The sequence below is a fragment of the Rattus norvegicus genome, chromosome 9, assembly GCF_021556685.1.
Source record: "Rattus norvegicus strain SHRSP/BbbUtx chromosome 9, alternate assembly SHRSP_T2T, whole genome shotgun sequence".
NCBI classification, from domain to species: domain Eukaryota; kingdom Metazoa; phylum Chordata; class Mammalia; order Rodentia; family Muridae; genus Rattus; species Rattus norvegicus.
In genome coordinates, this window is record NC_141542.1 from 117,448,826 (window position 1) to 117,462,623 (window position 13,798).

The 13,798-nt window shown below is 42.6% G+C and overlaps 1 protein-coding gene across 10 annotated transcripts in view; it reads right to left on the reverse strand.

The window, feature by feature from the left end:
* The window catches only part of Efna5 (ephrin A5), a 279,914-nt gene that overhangs the window by 41,736 nt on the left and 224,380 nt on the right, over window positions 1-13,798 (reverse strand). For all 10 annotated transcript variants that reach the window (NM_001433798.1, NM_053903.2, NM_001433799.1 and 7 more), the window contains exon 2: window positions 8,348-8,640. In NM_001433798.1, the coding sequence (NP_001420727.1) occupies window positions 8,348-8,640 (293 nt within the window). The remainder of the gene's footprint in view (window positions 1-8,347; window positions 8,641-13,798) is intronic.

The following is a 13,798-nucleotide window of genomic DNA, read 5'->3' on the forward strand; positions in this document are numbered from 1 at the left end:
ATGCAATTGACCCAGAGAGTTATTTCTGGACAGGTGGCCACATTTGACATTGGGGCAGGGTTGGGGTGAGGGTGGAGAGAGCAATCTTTTCATTTGTTTCCCTTTTGGTGTTTACTGAAAGCATGGTAGGAGGAACTAAAGGGTTAGTACCATGATTCCTTTTTGTCCCTTGGGAGGTCAGAACGCCACAGGCTGTCTCCATCTCATAATGGCACCCTGAGTTCTCAAAAGGAGTACAAAGAAAAATGGTCCTGATGTCGAACTCCTTATCGGGACGTCAGCCTTTGTAAAACTCAGGCAATGGGAAGTCTGCTTACAAGTGTTTGGCTCCTTGAGGTTGATTCCACAAGTTCCTACCAACTCCCAGTTACTCAGGTCCCTTTGCAAACTCCCAGGATGCTTTCAACACCAACATGTACAAGCAGTTATGTTCACACCAGCTCCCATTTCACCAGGCCTGGCACTAGTTTCTCTGATTCTTCTAACACCAGTTAAGGTATCTTCCTCCTTTCCCTACTCCATAACGTCTCTTTCTAAAACCATGTTTGATTAAGCAATGGTGTGAAAATGTTAAAAAATAATAATGGAGCGAGTCCTGAAAACTATGTGGTCCGATTACTTCCCCCTTCCCTGGTTTCACAAGAGCCACATGAAGAGTGGAGAGAAGCCACCAGGAAGCCTGGATGTTCCCCTCATGGTCCAGAGTGGCTGAGACCACACCACACACACTCAATTCAGAAGACTGACACAGTGTCTGGTGATAAACAATTGTTTCCATGAGAGAAAATTACAATTAACACAGGAAAAATACCCGGAGGTCCCTGAACATCTTCTTACAGGTTGTTTGTTTAACTTTCACTTAAGAACTTTTAGATCCATTCATGCTTTCCTATAAGATGGTCAGGGACATCTTGAACCAGAAACAATTCTCTAAACTCATACTTTAAATGAAATGGCACAATCTTGTAGGCTCACAGGAGACCTGTAAAGTATACAAAGAGAATAAAAATGGCTATTATCGGAGAGGAAACTAATGTTATCACTGAAAAATGTCTGATGTCCAACTGGAGAAAAATGGTCGCGTTCTATTTTAAAAATGAAACACAACTTTAAAGAGCTAGCTTTTTGTTTCTTCTCTAGGAAATTTTTAGAACCTGTCAGTTTCCTAACAATCCCATTGCCTTTCTTGAATTAACATAAAAAGGCCTCAAAATTCCATTTTCTGGGAAAAATCACCTTTAAAAAAAGGGATCTGGTTTTTGATAAGAGTTTGACTGGAAGTTTCTGTCATGGAGCTCCTGAATCTCAGAATGGTTGCTGCTAAAGAAAATAATGCCAAAAGAGCTCAATAAAAAAAGGCAATAACAAAGACAAAATGTGTGTTTACACATATGCATACACACACACACACACACACACACACACACACACACACACACACACACCCTGATCAAGCTAAACAAGTAGGTGATGTTAGTTCAAAGAAAATGCATAGTATTTCCAAGGCACCTCTCCTGCGAGGATAAAATCATATATATGGTTAAAAAATATTATCTCCTGCTCTGATAATCATACTATTTCCAAGTTCTTCAATTTCAATAAGAAAAAGTAAGACAATAAGTGGTTTGGGGTGAACTTCCAAAAGCAAAATAACTCTTAATGTAGATTACCAACAGAAGCCACTGCAAATCCACTTCCCCATTTCAAAGGCTGCCAGTCATTTTGGATAAGGAGTATTAAACACACCTGTTCAGCAGGCCGTTCTGTATCAGACGGTTCATTTCCTGAATCTTGGAAATAAGAAAGACTGTGATGAAGAAGTCTTATTCCTAAACCCATTTTACAGATGAAGAAAAGGGAAGCTGTGCAACATCAGACAATGAATCTCATCAACACTCTAGCATTTAGGACAATAGGAACGGGTCCTGGAGGGATGGCTCAGTGGTTAGGAATAGTAATTGCTTTTCTAGAGGACCTAGATTCAATTCCTAGTACCTCATGGCAGCTCATAGTTGTCTGTAACTCCAGTTCCCAGGAAGCTGACATCCTCTTCTGGCTTCCAAGAGCCCAGACACATATGCAGACAAAATACCCACACATATGCTAGCAGTGCACACCTTTAATCCCAACACTGAGGCAGGTGGAACTCTGTGAGTTTGAGACAGCCTGATCTACAGAGTGAGTTCCAGGACAGCCAGAGCTACACAGAGAACCCTGCCTCAAAAAACAAACAAACAAACAAACAACAAAACAAAACAAAACACTAAACAAAGGAATAAATAAACCTTTAGAAGAATAGGAAGACCCCACAACTAAGGCTGCAGTAATGAGAGTCCGTACAATTTAACAAAGAATAAATTAAACCATACTTTGATGCCATGTCATTTCCCCAGACTTGGGCTGCTACAGGGTATGCCACACAAATATTGCCACGTGAAGGCTTTAAAGTTCATCTTTTCCCTGAATGTGGTACGCTATTGTGACACACATTCATTCAGGTTTTAGTTACTGGGCAGCTCTTCCAGGTGTGCTGCTTTATATCATGGTTCTTTGAATATACACGTTCTTTTCCCATCAGTCCCACAGCTAAGTGGATTCTCTTCCGTGGCTGAGCCCTCACCTGATTTTATAAACACTTCCACAAGAAATTATACTTGGAGTCCCAAACAGTTCACCTACAGAAAAGCCTTTGGAGTCAAATGGCAAGTGAAGGAGGAGTTTCTTCCTTGTGTTAATGTTCTGGTTTTCTAAATATTCTCCCGCCTATAAAAAGGTTGTACAAGTACAATCAGCTTCTGGAGAGAATCTGGGTCCCTATTAAAAAAAAACACGTCTTAGGATTTTAAGCTATTTTGTTATCAAAATAAGTTGTGTGGGGCATATTAGAATTGTCTCCTAGCCTAAGACAAAGCTATAAAACAGGTGAAATACATAGGACATTGACTGTTCCCAGGCACTCAAGGAGCAGTATACTATGGAATTATGGGAAATGTGCCCATGCATAGAATGTGCCCAGGGATGAGTTAAACACAGTGAAGGCTACCATCTTCTGCTTTTAACCATAATTTTCAGGAAATGATGCTTATCTGTCATAAACCATTCATTCACTAATTCAGAGGGTCACGAGGATAACCATAACTCAGTTTGGACACTGTGTACTGTAGATGCAGCCAAGTTAGGATTTTTGTCATAGAAAATGCAACTTTTCTAGATTTAGACAGTACCTAGAGTGACAGGGCTAATAGCCTATCTTCTGCAGATGGGAAAGCATCCTTTGGAGAGCTTAAGATGCAGAAATATGTCTCTACTCTCTATGTGCTGAGACGGCAGGCAAGCCACTACACCTGCCCAGTGTTCATACGGGTCCTGGGGATCCAAATGCAAGTCCTCAGAGTTGTCTGGCAAGTACTTTATCCACTGAGCCATCTCCAGAGTCCATTTCTAACCTTTTAAAAATAGAAACGTATACTCTTCCATTTGAAGTACATGAGGCCTTAGATTTTATCTTTTCATTTCTTCCAGTGGCCTAGGCCCAATATTTTCTCCATTCATTACTTTGTACTTACATGAACCTTTTTCAAATTACCTGACCTTTGTTTCTATGTACGCAACATATATGCACACACACGCACGTATACAACACATACACACATACTTATGCATGTACACACCACACATAAACATACACACATACTCACATGTGCACACATGTGGAGGTCGCCACACCATGCACACGCACGCACACACACACACACACACACACACAGAGTAAAAAAGAACACGATGTCACTATGTCACGGAACCATTTTAATGACCAGGTCCCCAAATCAGTCCTTAGAACTGAATATGTGCTCTGTAAGTACTATTTATTCCTAGTTATTGAACATGTTCTCCATGACAAACAATATAATACATGCCACGGGGTAGAAGCAGCTATGAACAATAAATCATAAATATTTAATGTCAGGAGTGCTCAGTGCCCGAGGAAAACAATTGCACAAGACAGTAAGAAGGTAGAGAATGATAAAGAAAGTGTTACTTTCACATTTTTAATTCAGCCTTTCTGATAAAGACATTTCTCAGCACACCTCTAAAAGAAGTGAGGAAAAGGTCATGTATGAGGAGAGGAGACGCTGAAGTGTGCAAACCCTAGCACTGGGGTGTGCTGCCTCGCCACACGGACTAGGATGGAGGACAGAGAAGCTGCATCAGGGAGATCAGAGAGGATGGGTGTGGGAAAAGGAAGAAGAGCCTTGGAGCTCCGGCTGGCAAGATCAGATGTGATAGGGTTGGGGGCAGCAGTGCTGGGAGCTGGGGACTCACAAGAAGCCTGCCCCACCCTAAAGGAACAGGAGATAGCGGAGATGCAGAGCGGGGTCCTAACAGCTCTCCGCTCTGCATGCTCTCCAGCCTTCCCTTGGGCATTGTTTATTGATACCTACCAGGCACAGTGTTGGGTCATCGAATAGATGTTATCTCTGAGCTGAAGCGGCAGACCTCAGATAAAAATTAATAACACAAGGATATTAAAGTTCCAAGTGATTTCTGGAATCATTCATTTCAGCCACATAATTCTACAGATGTAGACTTGGAAGTCCAACGATATTAGATGAGTTACTCAAGTTCAAATAGCTCATTACAGCAGCTGAAGGGCCAGGTAATCGCTGTGGGTTTTTTCTCCCTTCAGCGAAAGGGTGCCTTCAAAGCACTATTTCTGTGGACTTTAAAAAAAATAACTTAATGTCCTTATTTTAATGATTTCTTTTATCTCCTCTCATTTAGATGAGAGCAGAAAATGCGTGCCTAAACATTTCTCTATAGGTTGATATTTGTGAGAAGCATCTTTAGAGTATTTGTTTAATTTCTAAAATTTCTAATTTCTTATTTAAAGTGTATCCTTTTGACATTCAGATTCAAAACTATGGTCTACTGATATGTAGGACCACATTTATAACCACCAATGTCATGGGGTATATTTTGGCCATGGGCAAGGGGTTAACCATTCCTGGTATGAAATCTATATAAATGACTTTAACCTGACTGGCAGTTCTGAGAATCTGCCACTAATGATATAAACACTACTGCAGGATGCCAATCCCTTAGGTTAACTACCACAGATTAAAAACTGCTGGTCAGATACAGGAACAGCCAAAGCCCCACAACTCCAATCTGAAACCCGTTCCCAAGTGAAAGACCACCTGTAACAAAGAAGCCCTCACTTAGGACAATAAAGTAACAGAGTAACTTAGGACGAATAAAGTAACAGAGTAACTTAGGATGAATAAAGTAACAGAGTAACTTAGGATGAATAAAGTAACAGAGTAACTTAGGATGAATAAAGTAACAGAGTAACTTAGGATGAATAAAGGAGCCAGAAGAGCTAAGGAAACTTTGTCTCCAAGGTAAAGTGGATACTTCAGACAAGATAGTCAACAGTTACAGTTTCTTAATTTGCATAATGCAGAGACATTATAAAGGAAAAAGAGCCTTGTCTGGAGGAAGAGGATATTGATGAGAACTCTCTGGCTTGTGTCCTATCTGAGTCTAGGTACCTCTGCTATGAAATGCCTGCTTTTCCTCCCCACCAAATCTGTTTCTAGCTGACTTCTGGCCCCTACCTCACAGCACAACGCAAACCTAAAGGGAGACAAACACTAGGCCGCAAGTCACTTCCTCTTTCTAGTTCTGGAGAACTGAAGTGAGGTACTACCAGCCTGGGTCCTTTGTCCTCACAACAACTTTCTTTAATTTCAACTTGTTGGGCAGTTTAGCTTGTTTCTGAGGTGGGTGTTAATGAGTGGGGGAGGGGGGCATTTTCCAATCATTCTGCTTCTCCCTCACATCTCAGGAGAAAGGAGATTCAACCGGAGAATCCTGTGCTTGAATTATGAACAGAGCACATGAAATGTGCTAAGAGATACATCATACTAGCTCTGCCATTGGTCTTAGCAGCGAGAGACAGGGGAGACTTTCACCATGGAGTAGACAAGGAGGGACGCTATGGGGGTTGAAAATTCCATTTCGGTGAACACCAGGCCACTGTGCTTCTTGTAATGAACATTGCTTTGCTGCTTCATTTTGTGCTATTTTACCTTTCATTAAAAAAAAAAGTAATTTAAGTTAAACTCGGATGAACAGCAAAAAGCTCTTGATATTTTGAAGCATTTTGGAACAATTACTTTGACAGGAGCCCTTGACAGTTAAATGACTCCGTTAAATGAATGTTATAGAAGACACAATGATTTTTTTAGTGAAATATTGAATTTAACCACAAATGAGGAGAACCTAGTCGTAAGCATACGGGATCTGTGAATACTGCCTTGCTTACGAACCTCAGTGGATTCTAAACCTTCTAATAATCATGCAATCAGCCAGTTAGCCGGTGAGCATTTCCCTTCTTGATGTTCTCTCTTTATTTTCGGCTTCTGCTTTTGTTGGTTTTTAAGTCCGAAAAGTCAATAAGAAGATATCGGTTCTGAAAATAATTTCCCCTTGTAGCACAGTATCTCACAGTGGGGGAATTAATGAAATTAATGCTGCCCCACTACTGAATGCCTTCTCCCTTCTTTCCCTCCTTGCTGACTAGGATTCTTTCAGAAAGGGAGAGCTCGCAGAGTGTGAGCATAGCACACTGCCTGGGAAAATCGGGGGGTCAGTGGATGTCTGGGTTTCCTGCATCTGCGAGACTCAATTTTCCTCCTCCTATTTTTATGGACCCAACGTGAGATGGTATCAAGGCTTTTGCATGTTTTCTCATGACTAACAAGTGAAGTATGTACCGAAATAATAAAACTGGTACTGTTCAATTTCCTTTTTAAATTCAACTCTAATATAAGCGAGAGAGAGCCGTGGCGATGGTGAAATCTGACTTGCTATAAAATTCTTTTTTTTTTTTTTTTTTTTTTGGAAGACGGAGAAGAGCTAGAAACTGAATCACACGGGTGTAGACATTTGCATGGAAGAAATGAGTCAGAAAAGCAGGAGTGTTCTCTATCTTGTTTGTCTGGAGAGCTGATGCAGAAGGATGCCAAGCATTTAGAGTGGTGTCAGGCGGATTTCCACATGGCCGGAGCAACAGCGCTTCCGGATTCCTGAAGCAGGTTAAACCTCAGGTCTTCCTGAGTCCCCACCAGCCCTGGCCTGCACCCTTACTCAGTGGCTGTCCTTGCCCGAATTGCCTCTTTCCAAGTCTGCCCCGTACTAAAAAAAGGAAGTGTCTCCATCTCTCACAGACACCCCCATTTCAGAGCCAGTACGAGCTCTTCCATAAATGTACTGTGAACAAACACGTTTTCATGTCCTATAGCCAATAGGGAACCACATGGAGGAGGCTAGACTTATTGAATATTCAATACTAAAACTGGTCCAGCTATGCCGACTGAAGACCACCATAGGCCATGAGGTCTACAGTTGGTACCATCTAGAACTCTGTTACTCCATGTGTGGTCCATGGGCCAGCAACATGAACACTTCCTGGGAAATTCACGCATGCCTAATCTCAGGTTCCACCTCAGATCTCCAGTCGACATCTGTATGACAACTAGACTCCCAGGTGTCGCATGCATGGTGAAGTCTGAGAAGCATTTAGGACTAATCCGTGCCAGGGTGACACCGGAGGAAAAAGTAAGGCTGCCCAGGATGGGGAATAAATCAGGCTGTGGCATTGTGATTGATGCCGGTCCACTGAGAGACCATTCAGAGCGCTCTCCGGGACAGTCACACAATGCTCACAGGTGAAAGACGGGTTCCTCTGGAACACTTCCTAGATACTTCTTCACACTCGCCTGCCTAAAGACACAGCTGCTCCTAATAATTGTCTTCCCTCCTCGGTGCAAAGCAAGTATTTATCGTCAGCACGCTGACATTTGCAGGAGTTGAGCCTTTCTCCACCAAACCCGCCCATGACTGAAAGGACGTCCCTGACACCTGAATGAGGAACGCGAAGGCTCCGAGTTATGTAACTTTAATTATTTCCTTCAATTTTTTTTCAGGAATCTTTTTTCCTTTCCCCAAGCTTTAAAAAAAAATAAAAGGAAAAAAAAAAAAAGAAAGAAAAACAGAGAAAAGAAAGTCCTGGCAATTTTCATGTAAAAGAAATCCATGTGAGCAGTGGTTCACTGCACGGGCTGACACGGGATTTCATAGAGGAAGAGGTGCCGTGGCTTTAATCTAATTTGGGCTCTCAATTCCCAGCTAATGTATCTAGGGATCATGATGCATGTGCTCACAAGGAGACATCTGTAACACAGAGTCCAACTCCGCAGCTCTCCAAAACACAGGTTTAAAAAAAGAAATCAGTCTGAGTTCTGCAGCTGCCCCACAACGTAATAAATCTCCATGTACTCACAGATGTAGAAATACTCTCGGCCTGGCCTGAATTCAAATCCTAAAGAAAAGGGAGTGAAGAGCTGGAATTTCTCCGAGAACTTCAGCGGTCCGTTTGGAGAGTGAGGCCGGTTACATTCCCATCTCTTGAACCCTTTGGATGTGTGGTCGCAGGCACTGTAGCCATCAAAATTCACCATGTACAGGACATAGCGCTCAGTCTTATCCTCTGGTACAGAGTCCTCATAGTGAGGGCAGAAAACATCCAGGTAGTCATTGATACAGACATCGATGTGGTAGTCACCCCTCTGGAATCTGTTGGAAACAGAAGGAGAGAATAGGTAATTTGTACAGGGAGGTGTTTCTGCTCTCACAATCAACAGCTATATCCTTCAAGAACTCTGGAGATAAAACATTTAGTATGAAAAGTCTTCACTAAACACTTAGGATTTATAGCCTGATTTGAAACGTTTTACATACACACACACACACACACACACACACACACACACACACACACACACGCCAGCCCTGCAAACACCAAATGCCTGCTACAGTTTAATTTTATAAAACTATGGCTTCTCTGTTTTAATTAATAACTTCCCCTCAAACAGCGGAAAAGTATTTCACAGGACATACTAGGTGGGAATCAAGAATCATCTGGGTAACTCTTTCTCAGTCTAAAGTCACGGCAGGAGAGTATACCAAAAAAAGCTTTTGTTTTAGCTTGTGAGGAAATTCTTCCCTAAGCCCTCAGAAAGGTTCACCATAAAACTGTGTTCCTGCTGAAATACAGCCCCCATAAAGTGCCGTAATCTTCAGGCCGGACAGTCAGTCTCACATGAACACTTCCCAGTGATGATGAGAGGGTCAATTCCATTTTTGGACATCTCTAAATGTTAGAAACTTTCTTCCTATATTGAGCATAAATCTGCTTCTGTGTAATTTCTACCCATGGATCCGACTTCTGCTGCCTGGAGTTACAAAGGGCGAATCTAATTCCTCTTCTGCAAGCTAGTCTATAAAACATTCGGAGATGTCAGCAGTCTCTGCATTCTTCTTTCTCTTTCCCCATGGCTGAAAATCCTCCTTCCTTTGGTTATCGCTGGGATGATTCCCAGACTCCTCATTTGAGGATCCTCCCATGCCCTCCAGTTTCCCAATGAGGCCCCACCCAGGAGGCTTTCAGCACCTAGGAACTTATGTTCAGCCTGGGAGTAATAGACCGCTTTTTCTTCTCGATGCTAAATACCCCGACAAAGATTCCCTTTGGAGAGACATTGTTTAACCGGGAAGGGGATGGCGCCACTCATTAAGTGAGCAGAACTGGCTTTAAGAATCGGATCTGGTGAGTGAAGTCATAGATCATCCAGAGCCTTAGTTCCACTACATGTAAGATAGGATAGCAATGAGGACCCGTCCTGTCCTGCTTGGCTCCTCAAGGCTCCTCAAGTCTCAGAGGAGGAAGAACATCTTGAGGTTTCGTAGCGCCAATGCGAGTGAGAGGAACTAGGGGAAGTTATCAGAGTATTCACATTTCAGGGAGAATCCTCGCTTGCAGGCCACTTCTTGCAAAGAGACCCACGCGTGTTTCTGTCTTTGTGTTTGGGATGCTCATGAGTTTGCCTCTTCCTCATTACGGGCAGACAATGATTCGTCAAGACGAAAGGAAAGACTGTTGCTTTTAAAAGATTTTTGAACATCAAGGTAACATCACTGCTAAAGTACAAAGGAAAGACATTGCACTGTTGAGATAAAAGGGTGCTGGGCGATGAATCATCAGCCCTCAAGAGTAGCCTGACAGTTCTGGACGGAAGCCAGACAAGAACTGCAGCAGAAGGCGATGCCCAGATGCACTTTATCCTATTATATTATTATTACAGATTTTAAAGACATCCAAGGGGAGAGGGTTTTTTTTTCTCTCTCTCCCTAAGTGTCACTCACGCTAGCTTGTCTAGCATTCGAAAGTGCTCAAACTGAAAATGAAAACTGTCGCTACCTGGGCTCACCCTTTATTCCCTTATTCTGTAATACTGTTATTCTACAATTAAAATCCATGCTGTCACATTATTCCTATTATTATTATTATTATTATTATTATTATTATTATTATTATCACTATTATTTCAGGACCTGTTCACCTTTTCCATCTTCCTCCCTGCTAATGTTACTAAAATTTTAATGAAGCAAACTATGGAACTGAAAACCCATTCTACACTGGGTTGACTACTATTCCCTTTGGGGGATACTGTACTTTCATGAGAGAGAAGTAAAATACTGAGCTGTCTATTTTAAACTTGTGATTCTTCTAGAAGCTAATATTCCCACTCTTCCATCAGTATCCGGAGACAATAATCTATCACAGTCAATTTGCACTTCTGCTTCGGTTCCTTGCTTGTCTGTCTTTCCAGACACGGTGTTAAGTAGCTGAGGCTACACTCGAATCTGCTATGTTACCCAGAATGACCTTGAGCTCTGAAACCTGTTGTATCTGCTTCCTAAGTGATGGGACTTATAGGCCTGTCTGTCTGTTTGGGTTCAGATCTTTAATTTGCACAAGTTTGTTTACTATAGCATATCAAAGAATAGGATATATATATATATGTGTGTGTGTATATATATATATATATACACACACAGATATATATCTCATACACACACACAAAATGACTAACCAAAATTCATGAAAGATATTATATAATGCACTCAAGAATAAAAGAAAAAGAAAAAGATTGCATGAGATATTCTTATTTTATATTAAGCCTCCTTTGGGTACAAAGTGGTCATGACTTTCTCACCGTGAAGAAACTCACAAGCGTGACTTAACACTGAGCACTTTTCTATGAGACATTCATTATTTCAGTTAATATTCATCACAGCACCACAGAATACTCAGCGTTGTTACATCTGGTCAAAGACAAAGAAACCAAGTTTAAGGAAACAAGTGATGTGCTCAGTGTTCCTGGCTAGTAAAAGGTGGAGGGGAGGTGGCCACGGAGCTAATGTTCTTCACGCCACATCCCCTAAGAGATTAAACTGCTAAGACCATGTCCGCAGGTCCACTTCATAGTCCCGAGAGGGACAATTCTCATTCTCAACGGGGTTCCAATTCTCTTTTCCATTTACTGATATGACAAGCGTTTGCTGTACTTGAGACTTGCGTGTGTTCTACATATATGAAGTACAGATACTATGAAACACTCAAAACTACTACGCTGAGTCGTTAGGAAGTGTTTGCCTTGAAAATGAGGAACAGCATCCAGAGAGGATGTTATCCTCTTAGCTCAGGTTCCCAGTAGGTAGGTAGTGGGGCTAAACTCAGATCCCAAGCCTTACAGGGTCCTGAAGCACAGCCTCTCTTTGTAACGGCGAGGGCGGTCGCACAGTAGGACAGCCCCACAGTTGCAGCAGCTTCTCTTCTCACGATGACAGCCTCTTGGAAGTGTGGGTACCAGTTTACTTTAGGGTGATATCAGTGTAAGTCACGCCCTGATCCTCCTCCTGCCTACTCACTTGACTCCAAAATCCTTACCCAGCAGCTGAGGGGAAGCTCCAACTCATGCACAGAATAAAGTATTGTGGGGCTCAGCAGCTGTTCACATAAAGGGATCTTTTCCATAGGAAACAGCTTTCCTGAGCTTGTGCTCACATTAAGGTGGAAATACACATCTCGAAAGACTCTAGAAAGACTTTGCATGCCAATATTTATAGATGCCCTGGGGGACGCAGCCACTACGTTAACAGGTTGGTCATTGGCTTAGAACTTGTCCTGCAAGTCTCTACTCTTTTTTGCTTCCCCTAATTTTACCCACTGTGTAAAATTTGAGATCCCTGTATCTTGTTAAGAGCTATAATATCTGGCAGCCCACCATGAAGGCAGCAGTCATTCTTCGTCTACTAAATTATCATTGGTTCTCCCCGCAGAACCACGAGCACTCACCCTATTTAGTAAGGGGATTTCAACTGTGGACAACACCAGTGTGACTGTTCTCACGATGTAAATATCTCAGGAACCAGAAACAGCTCACGTGTTTAGAAAGACCGTCCCTGCTCCTCACTGGGATATGCGGCTACTCGGATCATTGTTCCCCACAACCTACGATACTATTCTCCCGCAGCAAAAATATATTTCACACATCTATCAAAACTGAGCGGTAGATTGGTGGAGGATCCATGTCATCTATATCACAAAAGGTCCGTTTCACTTGATTAAGTATAACATTCAGGGCTAGAGAGATGGCTCTGTGGTTAAGAGCACCGACTGCTCTTCCAGAGGTCCTGAGTTTAATTCCCAGCAACCACATGGTGGCTCACAACCATCTGTAATGGGATCTGACGCCCTCTTCTGGTATCTGAAGAGAGCAACCGTACTAATATAAATAAATCAATCTTTAAAAAAAGAGAGAATAAAATTCAGCACAAAATGTAAGCCCCTTTAATCATCCCAAATTCCCAGAGTGAATTAAAACCTTGATGGAGGCTGGAGAGGATCAGAGCCACTGGTGCCACCTGACTGGTTAAAGAGAAGGCACAGTCCAAGGGCAACTTGTGGCAAAGTGACCACAGAAGCAAGGAACTATGGGAGACCTGGGGAATACGCCTCCGAGTACAGATGAGTGGGCGTGTCGCACAGATTTTGGCTGCTGACTTTTCAACACCTGGCCAGATTTACTCTTGATCATTAATTTACAACCAGCGTGAATAGCTCTTCCATTAGCTAACCCGTGCAGGTAGAAGTCAATCACGGCTAGCAAGCGCTCTACCACTGAGCTAAATCCCCAACCCCCTCAAAACTCAAATCCAATACAGGCAAGACATGACAGTGACTGTGTCTTCACTGAGTCCTCAATAATGTGCCCTCAAATGCGTGCTGAGATACAACCTAGAGTATCATCGGATGGCACGAGTTGGCTTGAGGCATAACAGCTCCGTGCTCCTCTCAACCCCTTCTTCTACTCTGGGTCACTGCGGCGGAGTGAAGCATCTAGTCCTTGAGTCCTTGGGTTCTCTATCAGCAGAGTTCTTAACTTAATCCTGTCCCTTGGTGGCTCTTTGTAAAAGGAAAGAGATATGGTGCAGCTGTCCTCGCCAGTGAATGCTGTTTCAGGTCACTGACCTTACCTCCCCCTCTACCATATGCCCCTGTGTTGTGGAACTTGACAGAAAGAGAGGGCAAACAGAAAAAAAAAATGCAAGCAATGTTCTGGCCTCCAGGACATGGTGCCACAGAGGTACAATCTCCCTCCAGCCACATTCTCCTGTAGCACTCTCGCTCTCAATCCAGCCAAGATGCATTTCATTTTAGTAGCTGGAAAAGGAAGGGGATGGCGCCTATTTAAAACATTCTAAATTGGCCTTTAGCATATGTTGCTGGCACAGCAGCGAGCCTGCTTCCAGGGAAATATGTAGTGAGGTATTTTATCAGGCAGCTCCTGAGTGAAGTGGCTTCCCTCCATAAATACAGCAACAGCGT